The sequence below is a fragment of the Cetorhinus maximus genome, chromosome 6 (assembly GCF_964194155.1).
Source record: "Cetorhinus maximus chromosome 6, sCetMax3.hap1.1, whole genome shotgun sequence".
Taxonomy (NCBI): domain Eukaryota; kingdom Metazoa; phylum Chordata; class Chondrichthyes; order Lamniformes; family Cetorhinidae; genus Cetorhinus; species Cetorhinus maximus.
Genome location: NC_135884.1, coordinates 126,621,138 through 126,634,221, shown reverse-complemented (window position 1 = coordinate 126,634,221; position 13,084 = coordinate 126,621,138). Strand labels below are relative to the sequence as shown.

The 13,084-nt window shown below is 39.7% G+C and overlaps 1 protein-coding gene and 1 non-coding gene across 2 annotated transcripts in view; both read left to right on the top strand.

Annotated features, from left to right (window-relative positions):
* Positions 1-369: 369 nt before the first annotated feature.
* Positions 370-13,084, top strand: part of spg7 (SPG7 matrix AAA peptidase subunit, paraplegin) — a 49,335-nt gene continuing 36,620 nt past the window's right edge. Inside the window, exon 1 of the mRNA XM_078544456.1 lies at positions 370-627. Within this exon, the coding sequence (XP_078400582.1) occupies positions 394-627 (234 nt within the window). The 5' untranslated portion in view covers positions 370-393. The remainder of the gene's footprint in view (positions 628-13,084) is intronic.
* LOC144682336 (U1 spliceosomal RNA) lies at positions 9,301-9,463 on the top strand. The gene has a single exon (XR_013576991.1). It is a non-coding gene; the product is annotated as a U1 spliceosomal RNA (small nuclear RNA).

Here is a 13,084-nt window from a genome sequence, read left to right as displayed (position 1 = left end):
GGGACTGGCTGAGTTTCTCTCGCAGAGAGCCTGTATGGACATGATGGGCTGAATGGCCTCCTTCTGTGCTGTAATCATTCTATGATTCTAAAACCTGCAATACCTTTTCAGCTATTTCTGGTCATACTGTACAAGTAATCATAATTGAATATTTGGCTGAAGTAAGATTGCGTGTAAAGGCAACTCAGTTTGTGAAATTGCAAAATAATAATTATTTTAAATCACCCAACAAAGTGCATTGTTTTGTTCCACAGCAGGGACATTCTGTCAATCGTGCGAACGAATGGACATTGCTCAAACTTTGTTCCTACCCGGCAGTACTGCGCCTGCGCCGAGGTGTTTCTGACGCAGCGGCAGGTTGTCAGGGAGCGGGGGAGGGGAAGCTGTTTCAAGATGGCTGCCTGGTTAGTCTGGCAGTTGCAGCAGCACAGGAGCTGTGCGAGAAACTTGCCATCGGTATTGAGGTCTTGTATCAAAAAGCCTTTGCAATTTCGGACTTTCGGCTTGAATGCTGTTTTCCAGGAAGAGGCACTGGGAAGAGACTTTGCCTGTCGAAGTTGTGACTTTAAAAGGACGCGTTTTGGTTTCAGTAGGTCTTGTCACCAAGACAGGGATCCTATATTAAATGTGAGTGAGTGTTGTTTATATTACTCTTCGAGGGAATGTTAGGTTGATTTCTTTTAAAGAGCTTTGATTTTTATTGATAAAAATGTGAAATGGGTGTGTCAATTCTGTACTTTCTATTGAGTATTTCAAAGTCAGTACTCGTTGCAGGCCAGTTATATAACATTAAAATGATAGGGTAAAGCTGAATATTACTGAAAATTAAGTTAGGGTAATAGGATCAATGACACAAATATCAGTTATTGAAAAGTAAATTCAGAACAGAGTGCTGCAACATAGAAACAGCAATTTGGTCCATCAAGTAGGAGAAAGGTTTGTCGTGGAGTTCCCAAAGGGTTGGGACCTTTGCTTTTCCTGACATATATTAATGACCTAGACCTTGGTGTACAGGGCACAATTTCAATATTTGAAGATTATACGAAACTTGGAAGCATTGTGAATTATTACGAGGTTAGTGTGAAACTTCAAGAGGCCATAGACAAGTTAGTGAAATGGGGAAACAGGTGACAGGTAAAGTTCAATGTGGAGAAATGTGAAGTGAATTATTTTGGTAGGTAGAACATGGAAATAATATAAATTAAAGGGTGCAACTCTAAAAGGGATGCAGGAGCAGAGGGACCTGGGTCTATATGTGCATAAGTCATTGAAGATGGCAGGCTGGATTGAGAGAGCAGTTAATGAAGCATACAGTATTCTAGGCTATTCTAGTAGGGGTATAGAGTACGAGGGCAAGGAAGTCATGTTGAGCTTGTATAAGACACTAGTCCGACCTCAGCTGGGGTATTGTGTCTTGTTTTGGATGGCAAACTTTAGGAAGGATGTACGAGGAGTATGAACTCAGCAAATACTTCTTCACATTTGATTTGGGATGAAGGCACACCAAAATTGAAACCACGTGCAAGAACAAACTCACTTTCTGAGAGTACATGGTCAGAGAGATTTTTTATGTGTTTAGTGGTGTTGAATAATTGTGTTGCCAAACTGCTTCTGCTTAAGCGACTTTACGGTGTAGACATGTTTCAAAAGGGTACTGTTTATGGTGCGGTCATCTATTGAAGCAATAATACTGGCATAAATGGATCAATTCGAAAAATGAAATAAATTTGCACACCTCAGACAGAAAAATCTGCCAGGGGTTCTCTACTAAAGTCTACCACAAGCCTACATTCACTAGTTTAATACAGTTCCACGTGCTATAAGATTGGCCTTATTGGTAACCTTGTAAATAGGGCCCAAGCCATTTCCTCACCATGCAAGCTTGATGCTGAAATAGGGCACATCAAAGGCACCCTGTGGGCTAATGATGACCTGATCAGATCATTTTGCGCTGTATATCACGCAAACTCATGAACAGGCCAAAGACCATCACTTTTGGTCCTGAAAAGTGCCCAGTCTACCTCAGATTGTCGTGGAAGGGCAAGGTAACTCAAAAATTTGAGCAACAGGTGAAGCTAGCTGTTTCACACTCTACTATGCAGTGGCAACATGAGTAGCATTCTCCACTAACAGGATGCTGCAGTCAAGGCAAGGAGCCGTTCTGCCTATCACAAATGAGTAATATGATAAATGAATTTCGGTGCCAGTGTTTGTAGGCTGGACATCCCAAAGACTGGCGGATCCTATTAAACGGCATGTCCCTTCCGCTGTATGCAACTGGCAAGGTGTAGAGCATATCCAACCAGCCCATGCTTGCAAAACTCAAAACAGTGTCCAAATTTGATGTGATTCCACGACTGGACAACATTTGGTAAATAATCCACAGCACGCTAAGAATTATGATGACAACCAATTTAAGATTATCAGTCGAGTTTGCAGTGTGGCGCATTTGCATGTACTGGAAGCTACACATAATACACAGGGCCCATTTCTTTGCAGACAGAAGGAACATGTATGCATATTGCACCTGTTTCAGCTAAACTAAATAAGACACAGCCATTCCTCAGGGCAATGCCTTGACCAATCAGAGTTAAGCTGCCTGATTTAAATTTCAAACAATGCTTGGCAATTAACTGTCAGTCATCATCAACTGGTGCATTCTCCATGGCAACACCCCAACCAGCCAGACTCCACTTGCCAACCAATCAGCACACACTTCTCAAAGTGTAACTTTGTTAGGGGATAAATTTTTGCCCCCTTTACATTTGATATTCTCGCAAATTCTTGTGATGAATGCAAGACAAGAAGCTTTGACAAGAAAGTATTTTTTTTCAGCAAATGCAGTTGGACGTAAAGCTCTTAAACATTGGAATATGGTCTTATCTTGTATTGATTGATCATGTTATAAATACTAGTGAGTTTGCATATAAATACTTCAGAATTAAATAAAATCAAATAGTTTTGATCCTCTACCTAATTTCCTTTTAAATGTGTTTTGGATGAGACGTTAAACCGAGAATCCAGTTTGCCTTCTCAGGTAAATGTGCAACATGCCACAGCTCTGTTTCAAAGAAGAGCAGAGGAATTTTTGGGTATTTGGGCAAACTTTTATCCCTTAACCAGTATCACTGAAACAGATTACCGCATCATTATCACAGTGCTGTTTGTGGGTCCTTGTTATGTACAAATTGGCTGCTGTGTTTCATACATTGTTGTAAAAATTGGATGCTGAGCTGAAAGAGTTATTAGGAGCGATGAGTGAAAACTTGGCTGAAGAGATCAGTGGAGAGGTAGCCGATGGCTCTATATTAATTGTGAGGCAAAGAAATGGGAATGCATAGAAAGCCCAAATTAAATGAATGGACTGTTTTGGAAGGAATGTGGGGTTGTAGGTGATTGCAGTGACGTAAAGGCTAAGTTGGGATTGCAAGGCAAATATTTTAAATTTGATATGTTGGGAGACTTGGCACCAATATAGGTCAAGAAGAACCAGGAAATGAGCAAAAGCAACAAATCAATAGAAAATAATACAATTGGCTATTACAAACCATAGTTATACTAATGAATGATGTGGCTGATTGCCATATTGTGGTTGGTGTGTCGCATGTTAACCTATCCATCCAGAGATCTACATGCAAGCTGAGGGCACCCAACTGCTATGGGTGTCTTACACAACTATAGAGTAGTGTTGGACATCACTCAGCTTAAACAAAAACAAGTACTTACGAAACAGAATCTTAAATTTGTGCTTTCCTAACCAATGGATTGTTTACTGTTATTGTTTACTGTTGGAGTTTTTTGAGGTTGTAACCAGCAGGATAAGCAAGGGGGTACCAATAGATGTAGTATATGTGGCAGGAGACTGGAAAATGTTGGTACTTGGGGACCTGGGTGTCTATATACACGAATCATAGAAGGCTATTATGCAGGTACAGCAAGCAATCTGGAGAGCAAATGGTATGTTAACCTTTATAATAATGGAATTTAATTATAAATAAAGATATCTAGGCACAAATGTACCAGGCTTTGATGAGACCACACATGGAATGTTGTTCAGCTTCCTCTTAAGTGCTGCAGGTGCACAGCTGTGCAGCAATCAGGGATGTGAACGCAAGGAACAAGCATGTTGCACATGTTCCCTTAGAGAAGGGAAGGTTGAAAGGAGGTTTGATAGAGGTGCTCAAAATCTGGACTGAGTAAATAGAGAAACTGCTCCTGTTGGTGGAAGGTTCGAGAACCAGAGGACACCAATTTAAGGTGAATGCCAAAAAATCCCAAAGTGACATGAGGAAATACTTTTTTGCCCACTGAGTGGTTAGGAACTGGACTGCAGTGCCTGGGAGTGTGGTGGAAGCAGATTCAATTGTGGGTTTCAAAAGGGAGTTGGATTATCTGACCAGGGAAAATAAAAGGGAGTGGGACTCGTTGAATTGCTCTTGCAGAGAGCCAGCATGGACACAAAATCCAAATGGCCGCCTCCTGTGCTGTAACCATTCCATGAATCTTAAGATGCACGCACACATGGAAATCTTAAAGGAAATGCACAGTGCAACAAGCAGGTGGTGCACAGCAGATGTAGATTAGGGGCAACATTGGTACTGTGAATAGTTTTGGTCTCCTTACCGAAGGAAGGATATAATTGTCTTAAAGGGAGTGCAATGAAAGTTCACCAGACTTATTCCTGAGATGTGAGGATTGTCCTATGAGGAGGGATTGAGTGGAGTAGACTCATATTCCCTAGAGTTTAGAAGAATGAGAAACAATCTCATTGAAGCATATAAAATTGTTAAGGGGCTTGATAAAGATGCAGGGAGACTATTTCCCCTGGCTGGTGACCTGGAGTTTAGAACTAAGGGTCACAGTCTCGAGAGTAAGGGGCCAACCAGGACGGAGATGAGAAATTTCTTCATTTTGAAAGTGGTGTAAATCTTTGGAATTGTCTAGCCGAGAAAGCTGTCGGTGCTTAGTTGTCGAATATATTCAAGACAGATTAATCGATTTTTTTTGATACTATGGGAATCAAGGGATGTGGGAATAGTGCAGGAAGGTAGGGTTAAAGTAGAAGATGATCTTATTGAATGGCAGAGTATGCTAAAAGCCTGCAACTGCTCCTATTTCTTATGTACTTATTTATTCTATCTTGAAGATCTGAGGTCACGCCTCAAACTTCGAGCACCGTTGAAAAGAACCCAAAGTTCTCAAGTCTCTCCTCAAAACTGCAATTCTTCCTCATTGGTAACATATGTATCTCTACAGCACATTTTCCATTGCTTTTATGTTCTAAGTTCAAGCTTACCTCCTTGATTTTGTATTCTGTACCTCAAACTACAAAATTAAGGATTGCATTTGCCTAGTTTATGGTCTATAAGACAATTCTTTTCTTTACAATCTAAAGCAGACAAAATTGTAAAATTAATATTACCTAGTTAATCATCCACAGCTATCAGCATTATTGCATTAATTTATTCACTAGGCAACCTTACAATAAACTTGTTTTTAACTTTTACATTTGTTTTGTGGGTTTTCAGGCTCGTTTTCTTTTGCCAATTGACAGAGTGCCCTCAGTTCTCTGAAAATCTTATTTGACGATGCAGTAGTCATGAAGCTGGATACTTTGCAACATGTAGCTCTTTCCCTGTACAGAATATTGTAATCAATGTCTTTTGTTAAAAGATTTGATTTTCAGCCAAAGTATTGCGGTCGTTGCACCCAGTAAGATTATAAGTAACAAATGTTGCATTGGGGGTGTAATGAGGCATGTGATACAAAGAAATGGTCACTGAATGGAAGTCAGTGGAAGATAGATACATTGGCTGGAATCTCCTGTTCTTTTGCGTATCCGAGTCAGTACACTGATCAGTAAAACAATAGTTCAGATAACAGTTTTAATTATATTGTGAAAGCAGAAATTTTACCAATGTAGTTTAAAAGAACGTTATCCTTTAGTGTCCTCAGTGAAGGCTAAAAGTATCAATTCTCTCGACTGCCATTAGTTTCTTTGTTTTTTGGTGGGAAGTGGTCCACAAGAGTCAGTGCTGGTATTATTTTGTTTCACATTTACATGGAGGATTTGGGCTCTGGAATTGTAATTATAATTTCAAAATTTACAGACAGCACCAAATTTTGGTGGGATGTGGGGTGGAGGGGGTGGGGTGGGTAGAGGTGGGGGAGCGGGGAAGAGTGTGGTTAGTTAATACAGAGAAGGACTGCAGCAAAAAACAGGAAGGCCTTAATAAACTTGCAGAATGAATGAGTAATTGGCAAATGAACTTCATTACAGCTAAGTGTGAGGTGGTACGTTTTGTTTGGAAGACTAAGGAGACCACATACTCCTTGGAAACCAAGTGTTTCAGTGGGGTAGAGGAGCTGAGGGATCTGGGGCTACAGATGCACACAGCTTGTGTCACTTTTAATAATTTAATAAGGCCATTTAAAAAAAACCAAAGCAAGCACTGGAATATATTTCTAGAGAAAGTAAGTTTAAAAGCTGAGAAGTTAGGTTAAATTTGCATTGAGCCTTGGTTAGACCACAAATGGATTACTGTGAACAGTTCTGGTCTCCATATGACAAAAAGGATGTAGAGGGACTGGAGAAGGGGCAAAAAAGGTTCACTCAGATGATACCTGAACTGAGAATCATCAGGAAAGATTGAACAAGCTGGAACTCTTTTGTCTGAGGAGAAGATGGAGGCGTGACCTGATAGAGACTTTAGGGTTATGAAAGTGTTTGATTGAGTAAACATCAAAAAGATGTTTTCAGGGGAGACTAGAACTGTGTTCACAAATGTAAGATAGTGACTAATAAATTCAAGAGGGAATTTAAGAGAGACTTCTTTAAGTCTCAGAGAGTGGTTAGAGTGTGAAACTTGCTGCCATAAGGAGCAGTTGAGGTGAACAGCATAGATGCATTTAAGGGAAAGCTAGATAAACACATGAGAAAGGAATAGAGGATATTTTGATGGGATTAACCATAATGTTACTGGCAGAATAGGCTTGAGGGGCTAAGTAACTTATTTCTATTCCTGTTTTTTCTCCTTCCTTTCTTAAATAGCAGAGTTATATTTGCTACCTTCCAAACCACAGAGACCATTCTAGAATCTAGGTACTTATGGAAGATCAAAACCAATGCATCCAATATCTCTGCAGCCACCTCTCTTAAAACCCTAGGATGTAAAGTATGATCCAGAAGATTTGTTGGCCTTTAGTCCCATTAATTTCTCTGGTATTTTTTCTTTACTGATGTTAATTACTTTAGATTTCCCACTATTTCCAGTACATTTTTATGCCGTCTAGGTCCTTGTGGGAGATCACTGATCACTTGGAGAACCTGCCTTTTATCCCTACTCTATTTCCTGCCACACAGCCAATTTCCTAACCAGGTCAATAATTTGGTCTATGTGCTTTAACTTAAGCAGTCCCTTATGAAGAATTTTATCATATGGCTTCTGGAAGTCCATGTAAATAATACCTATAGACATTCACCTGACTTTAGTCACCACCCCAAAAAATTCAAACAGGTTCATCAGGCATGGCCTATCTATTACAAATCCATCCTAGCTCGCTTTGCTTAGCTAAAGATTTTCAAGGTGTTCAGTCCCCTATCCTTGTTTATAATATCATTAATTTCCTGATATCAGTTGTTAGGCTAACTCGTCTGTAATTCCCTGCTTTTCCTTTCCCACCTTTCTGAAATAATGGAGTGACATTTTTCCAATCTTAAGGAACAGTTCCTGAGTCAAAAGAAATTTGAAAGACTACAGTTAGAGCATCTGCAATGTTCTCACCCACTTCCATTAAACTCTGGGGTGGCAACCATCCAGTCCTGGGGATTTGTCACTATTTAGTGCCATTACAGTATTTTCTTCAATACTGTTATTTTGTTTGTGTTAGTTTTGGTGAATCCCTCTCCCTGATTCAATATTAGTTTCCTTGGAACTTCTAGTGTGCTGACTTCTCTTTCTACTGTAATTATTGATGCAAAGTAATTATTCAGCAATTCTGCCATTTCCTTATCTTTATTGACTATGATTGTTACCAGTTTTCAAAAGTCCCACATTGATACTGACCACTTCCTTTTCATAATAGAATTGTAAAAAAAAAATTATTTTTGATATCCCTTGCAAGTTTCCTTTCATACTCTCTTTTAGTAGCCCTTACTATCTGTGTCTGGATGGCCAAAAAGTGTCTTCCCTCCCAGGATAAAAGCAAAAAACTGCGGATGCTGGAAATCGAAAACAAAAACAAAAATACCTGGAAAAACTCAGCAGGTCTGGCAGCATCTGTGAAGGGAGCACAGTTAACGTTTCAAGTCTGCACAACTCTTCAACAGAACTAAGGAAAAATAGAAAAGGGGTGAAATATGAGCAGGTTTAAGTGGGGGGGTTGGGGGGGGTTGGGACAAGAGAGCTGGATAGAGGGCCAGTGATCCTCAACTCTCAAATGGCCAGTGTTTCTGGGGAGGACAAAGAAAAAAACTTCAAAGACACACTGAAGCTCTCTTTGAAGCACAACAGCATTGACATTAATGACTGGGAGGAGCTTGCTTCCAGTTGTTCAAAATGTCTTAATGATGAGGCAGAGGCAGCAGAGAAGGAAGCAAATCCTGCACTCTGGATCCCACTGTCTTGTGGTACATCCTGCCCCATGTGCTCAGAAATCTGTGGACTGAGAATTGGCCTGTTCAGTCACATGAAGATCTGCCAAGATCTCCACTTTGGTTTGTATTTTTATACAATTCTTTTCGTTTTATATTGTCTCACCTCTATAGTTCTCCATGACTGAACAAAAAAAGGGAACTGTGGCCACTTAGTTTGTATATTATTTAAAACACTTCAAAGACACTCCAAAGCTCTCCTTGAAGTGTGGCAGCATTGACGTTAATGACTGGGAGGAACTTGCTTCTAATTGTTCAAAATGGCACTATGAGACGTAATGTCTTAATGATGAGGCAGAGTGGCAGCAGAGAAGGAAAGGGTGCTAGAATCCATTACAGTATTAGGAAAGTGGTAACAGGCTACTTAAATCATATAATTAGGTAGAGTCAGCACAATTTTAAGAAAGGGAAATCATGTTTGACAAATCTTGTATTTTTTTTTGAGGGTGCAACTGTTAAGATAGCTATCTGGGGACCAGTGGATGTAATATATTTGGACTTTCAGAGGAATTTGCTAAGGTTTCGTCAAGGAGGTTGTTGCACATAATTGGGGCTAGTGATTGGGGATGATATATTAGCCTGATTGAGATTGATTAGCAAACAGGAATCAATAGGAATAAATAATCATTTTCAGCTTGTCAAGCTGTAAAAGTGGAGTGCTGCAAGAATCAATGATCATGAGGGTTGTGTTTCCAGGATGAGGCTATTACCATTGCACTCTGGGTGTGCTGACGCCTGCGGTGTCCCCAAATGCGGATACTTGACTGCAAAATTTGTGGTAGTGGAGGACTGCGTTCATGCTCACCCCTGAAAAAAAAAATCAGTGCTTGGGCCTCAGCAACTTACAATCTGCATCAATGACTTAGATGAGGGAACTGAGTTTAATGTATCCAAGTTTACTTACAGTATGGAGCTAGGTGTGAAAGTAAGCTGTGAGAAGGATGGAAAAAAACTGCAAAGGCATTTGAACAGGTTAGGTGAGTGGTCACAAAGGTGCAGATGGACTATAATATGGGGAAGTGTGAAACTTCCCATGTTGGTAGGAAGAATCAATATTTTTTAGGAGGTAATTGTAAATGTTGATATTCGGAGGGATCTGGGTACCTTTGTAACTCTTTCGAGTTATCAACAGTCACAGATTGTAACTCTTTCGAGTACAATCACAGTTCTTGGTTTCCGGAAGTGGGACACGAACCCACAACCTTCTGATTCTAAGGCGAGGGTGCTATGAACTGAGCCACAACATATGAATCACAAAGTTAATATGTAGTTGCAGCAAACAATTAGCAAGGTAAATGGTATGTTGGCCTTCGTTGCAAGGAAGTCTTGTTACAATTTTATGGGCTTTGGTGAGGTCACACCTGGAGTACTGTGGGCAATTTTGACCACCTTACTTAAGGAAGGATGTACTTGCCCTTTGAGAGGAGTGTGATGAAGGTTCATTTCATTGATTGCTGTGATGAAAATCTTGTCAAATAAGGAAAGAGAGAATACAACGGGCCTGTATTCTCTGGAGTTTAGAAGCTCCTGGCCAATCTCCCATATTCTTACTTCTTTAAACTTGAAGCCATCCAAAACTCTGCTGCTTGTGACCCAACTCTCTCCAAGTCTTGTTTACCCTGTGCTCACTGATCTGCATTGGCTCCAGGTTAAGCAACACCTCAATTTTGAACTTCTCATCCTTGTTTTCAAATTACTCCATGCCTCACCATTCTCTATCTCTGTAATCTCCTTTGGCCTCACCATTCTTTATCTCTGTACTTTCCTTAGGCCCAACAACCCTCTGAGATATCTGTACTGCTCTAATTCTGAAGTCGAGCATCCCTGACTTAAATTGCTCCACCATTGATAGTCATGCCTTCATCTGCTAAAGTTCTGTAATTCCCTCCATAAACCACTTAGTTTCTCTATCTCTCTCTCTCATCTTTCAGATATTCCTTAAAATCTGCATATTGAACCAAATTCCCTAGATTCAGGGAAGGTTCCATTAGATTGGAAAATAGCGAATGTAACTTCTTTATTCAAAAAGGGAGGGGGACAGAAAGCAGGAAACTACCAGACCAGTTTGCTTAACATCTGTCATAGGAAAAATGTTAGAAACTATTATTAAAGACATTATAGCAGGGTACTTGGAAAAATTCAGGGTAATCAGGCAGAGTCAACATGGTTTTGTGAAAGGAAAATCATGTTTAACCAATTTATTGGAGTTCTTTGAACAAGTAACATATGCTGTGGATAAAGGGGAACCTTTAGTGGATGTACTGTATTGAAATTTGCAGGAGGCATTTGATAGGTACCACATCAAAGATTATTGTGAAAAATAAAAACTCATAATAAAAGGTGTAGGGGGTAACATATTGGCATGGATAGAAGGTTGGCTGGCTAACAGAAAGCAGAGGGTAAGCAAAAATTGGTCTTTTTCTGCTTGGCAAATGGTGTGCCACAGGGATCAGTGCTGAAGCCTCGACTTTTTACAATTTGTGTGACTTGAATGAAGGGACTGAAAGTATGGTTGCTAAATTTGCTGATGACACAAAGATAGGATAGTAAGATGTGAAGAGGACAGAAGGTTGCTAGAAAAGGATATAGATAGGTTAAGTGAGTAGGCAAAGACCTGGCAAATGGGAGAATCATGTGGGAAAGTGTGAAATTGTTTATTTTAGCAGGAAAAATCAAAAAGAGGCATATTATCTAAATGGTGAGATATTGCAGAGCTCTGAGATGCAGAGGGATCTAGGTATCCTCCTGCATGAAATGCAGGTGCAGCAAGTAATTAGGAAAGCTAATAGAATGTTATCATTTATTATTAGGGAAATTGAATACAAAAAAAGGGAGGTTATACTTCAGTTATACAGGGCATTGGTGAGACCACATCTGTGTACTGTACGTTATTATTCTCTATTTAAGGAAAGAAGTAACTGTGTTAGAAGCAGTTCAGAGAAGGTTTACTAAACCTAATACCTGGATTGGGTGGAAAGATTGAACAGGCTAGGCTTGTATCTGCTCGAGTTTAGAACAGCAAGAGGTGACTTGATTTAAGCATATAAGATCCTGAGGGGTCTTGACAGGGTTGATTATGGAGAGGATGTTTCCTCTTGTGGGAGAATCTAGTACTAGGGGTCACTGTTTAAAAATAAGGGGCTGCCCATTTAGGACTGAGATGAGGAGAAATTTTTTCTGAGTGTAATGAGTCTTTGGAACTCTTTCTCAAAAGGTGGTGGAAGCAGAGTCTTTGAATATTTTTAAGGCAGAGGTAGATAGGTTCTTGATAAGCAAGGGGGTGAAAGGCTATCGAAGGTAGATGGGAATGTGGAGTTGAGGTTACAATCAGATCAGCCATGTCCTTATTGAATGGCGGAGCAGGCTCAAAGGGTTGAGTAGTATACTCCTGCTCCTAATTCGCATGTTCACATCTAAGTTTTTGGCCATCTGCACTGATATCCCCTTATGTGTCTTGGTGTCAAATTGTGTTTTATGACACTCCTGTGAATTGTCTTGGGGTGTTTTATTGTGTTAAAAATACAATATAAATACAAGTTGGTGTTGTTGACTGACAATTGACCTCATTTAACCAATAACATTCTGAGAGGGCATTTCCCCCTGATGAAGAGTCTAGAATTAGGGGTCAATCACAGGATACATTTTCGGCCATTTAGGATTGAGATGAAGAGAAATTTGCTTGCTCAGAGGGTAATGAATCTGTGGAATTCTCTACCCAAGAGGGATGTGGATATTCAAATGTTGAATGTATTTTTGCCTTCAAAATAATGACCACATTTTGTGAGTAATTTATTGGCTGTGAAGTGCTTTGGTATCTCCTGAGGACTGATAAGTGCTATGCAAAAAGAAATTTTCTTTTTCTTTTCTGTGTTCAAGTGGGGAGGGCTTTATCCCCCCTCTCATCCATATTGCAAAATACAAAATGTGGTAGATTACCTGCTGCAGAAATAGAGCCAAGCTATTTGTTTAATTCAAAAGCAAAATACTGCAGATGCTGGAAATCAAATAAAAACAGAAAATGCTGGAAATACTCAGGTCAGGTAGCATCTGTGGAGAGAAACAGAGTTAACGTTTCAGGTTGATGGCCTTTCATCAGAACTGGTTCTGAATTTCAGCTCTACTTTAGCTCATACCTGTATTTAGAGGTGAAGGACATAATTTGATATGCCTCTAGCTTAATAAGATTTTGAAGCAACGTGTGCGCAGTACTGTTGCTTCATATCAAATTATTTTAATGAATTCCTTCTTTGCCAACCAGTTGAGAACTGGAGCTAGCAGGAACATTTTGTGAATATCCGATTTCATGTAGGACTTCTACAAGAAACCTTAATAGCTTTGTGTTTTTATTACTTTGGACCAATTTAAGCAAGTTCCATAATCTCCTAAAAATGTTAGTAATCTTGCTTCTGGTGATTTTTTTTTTATTAATAC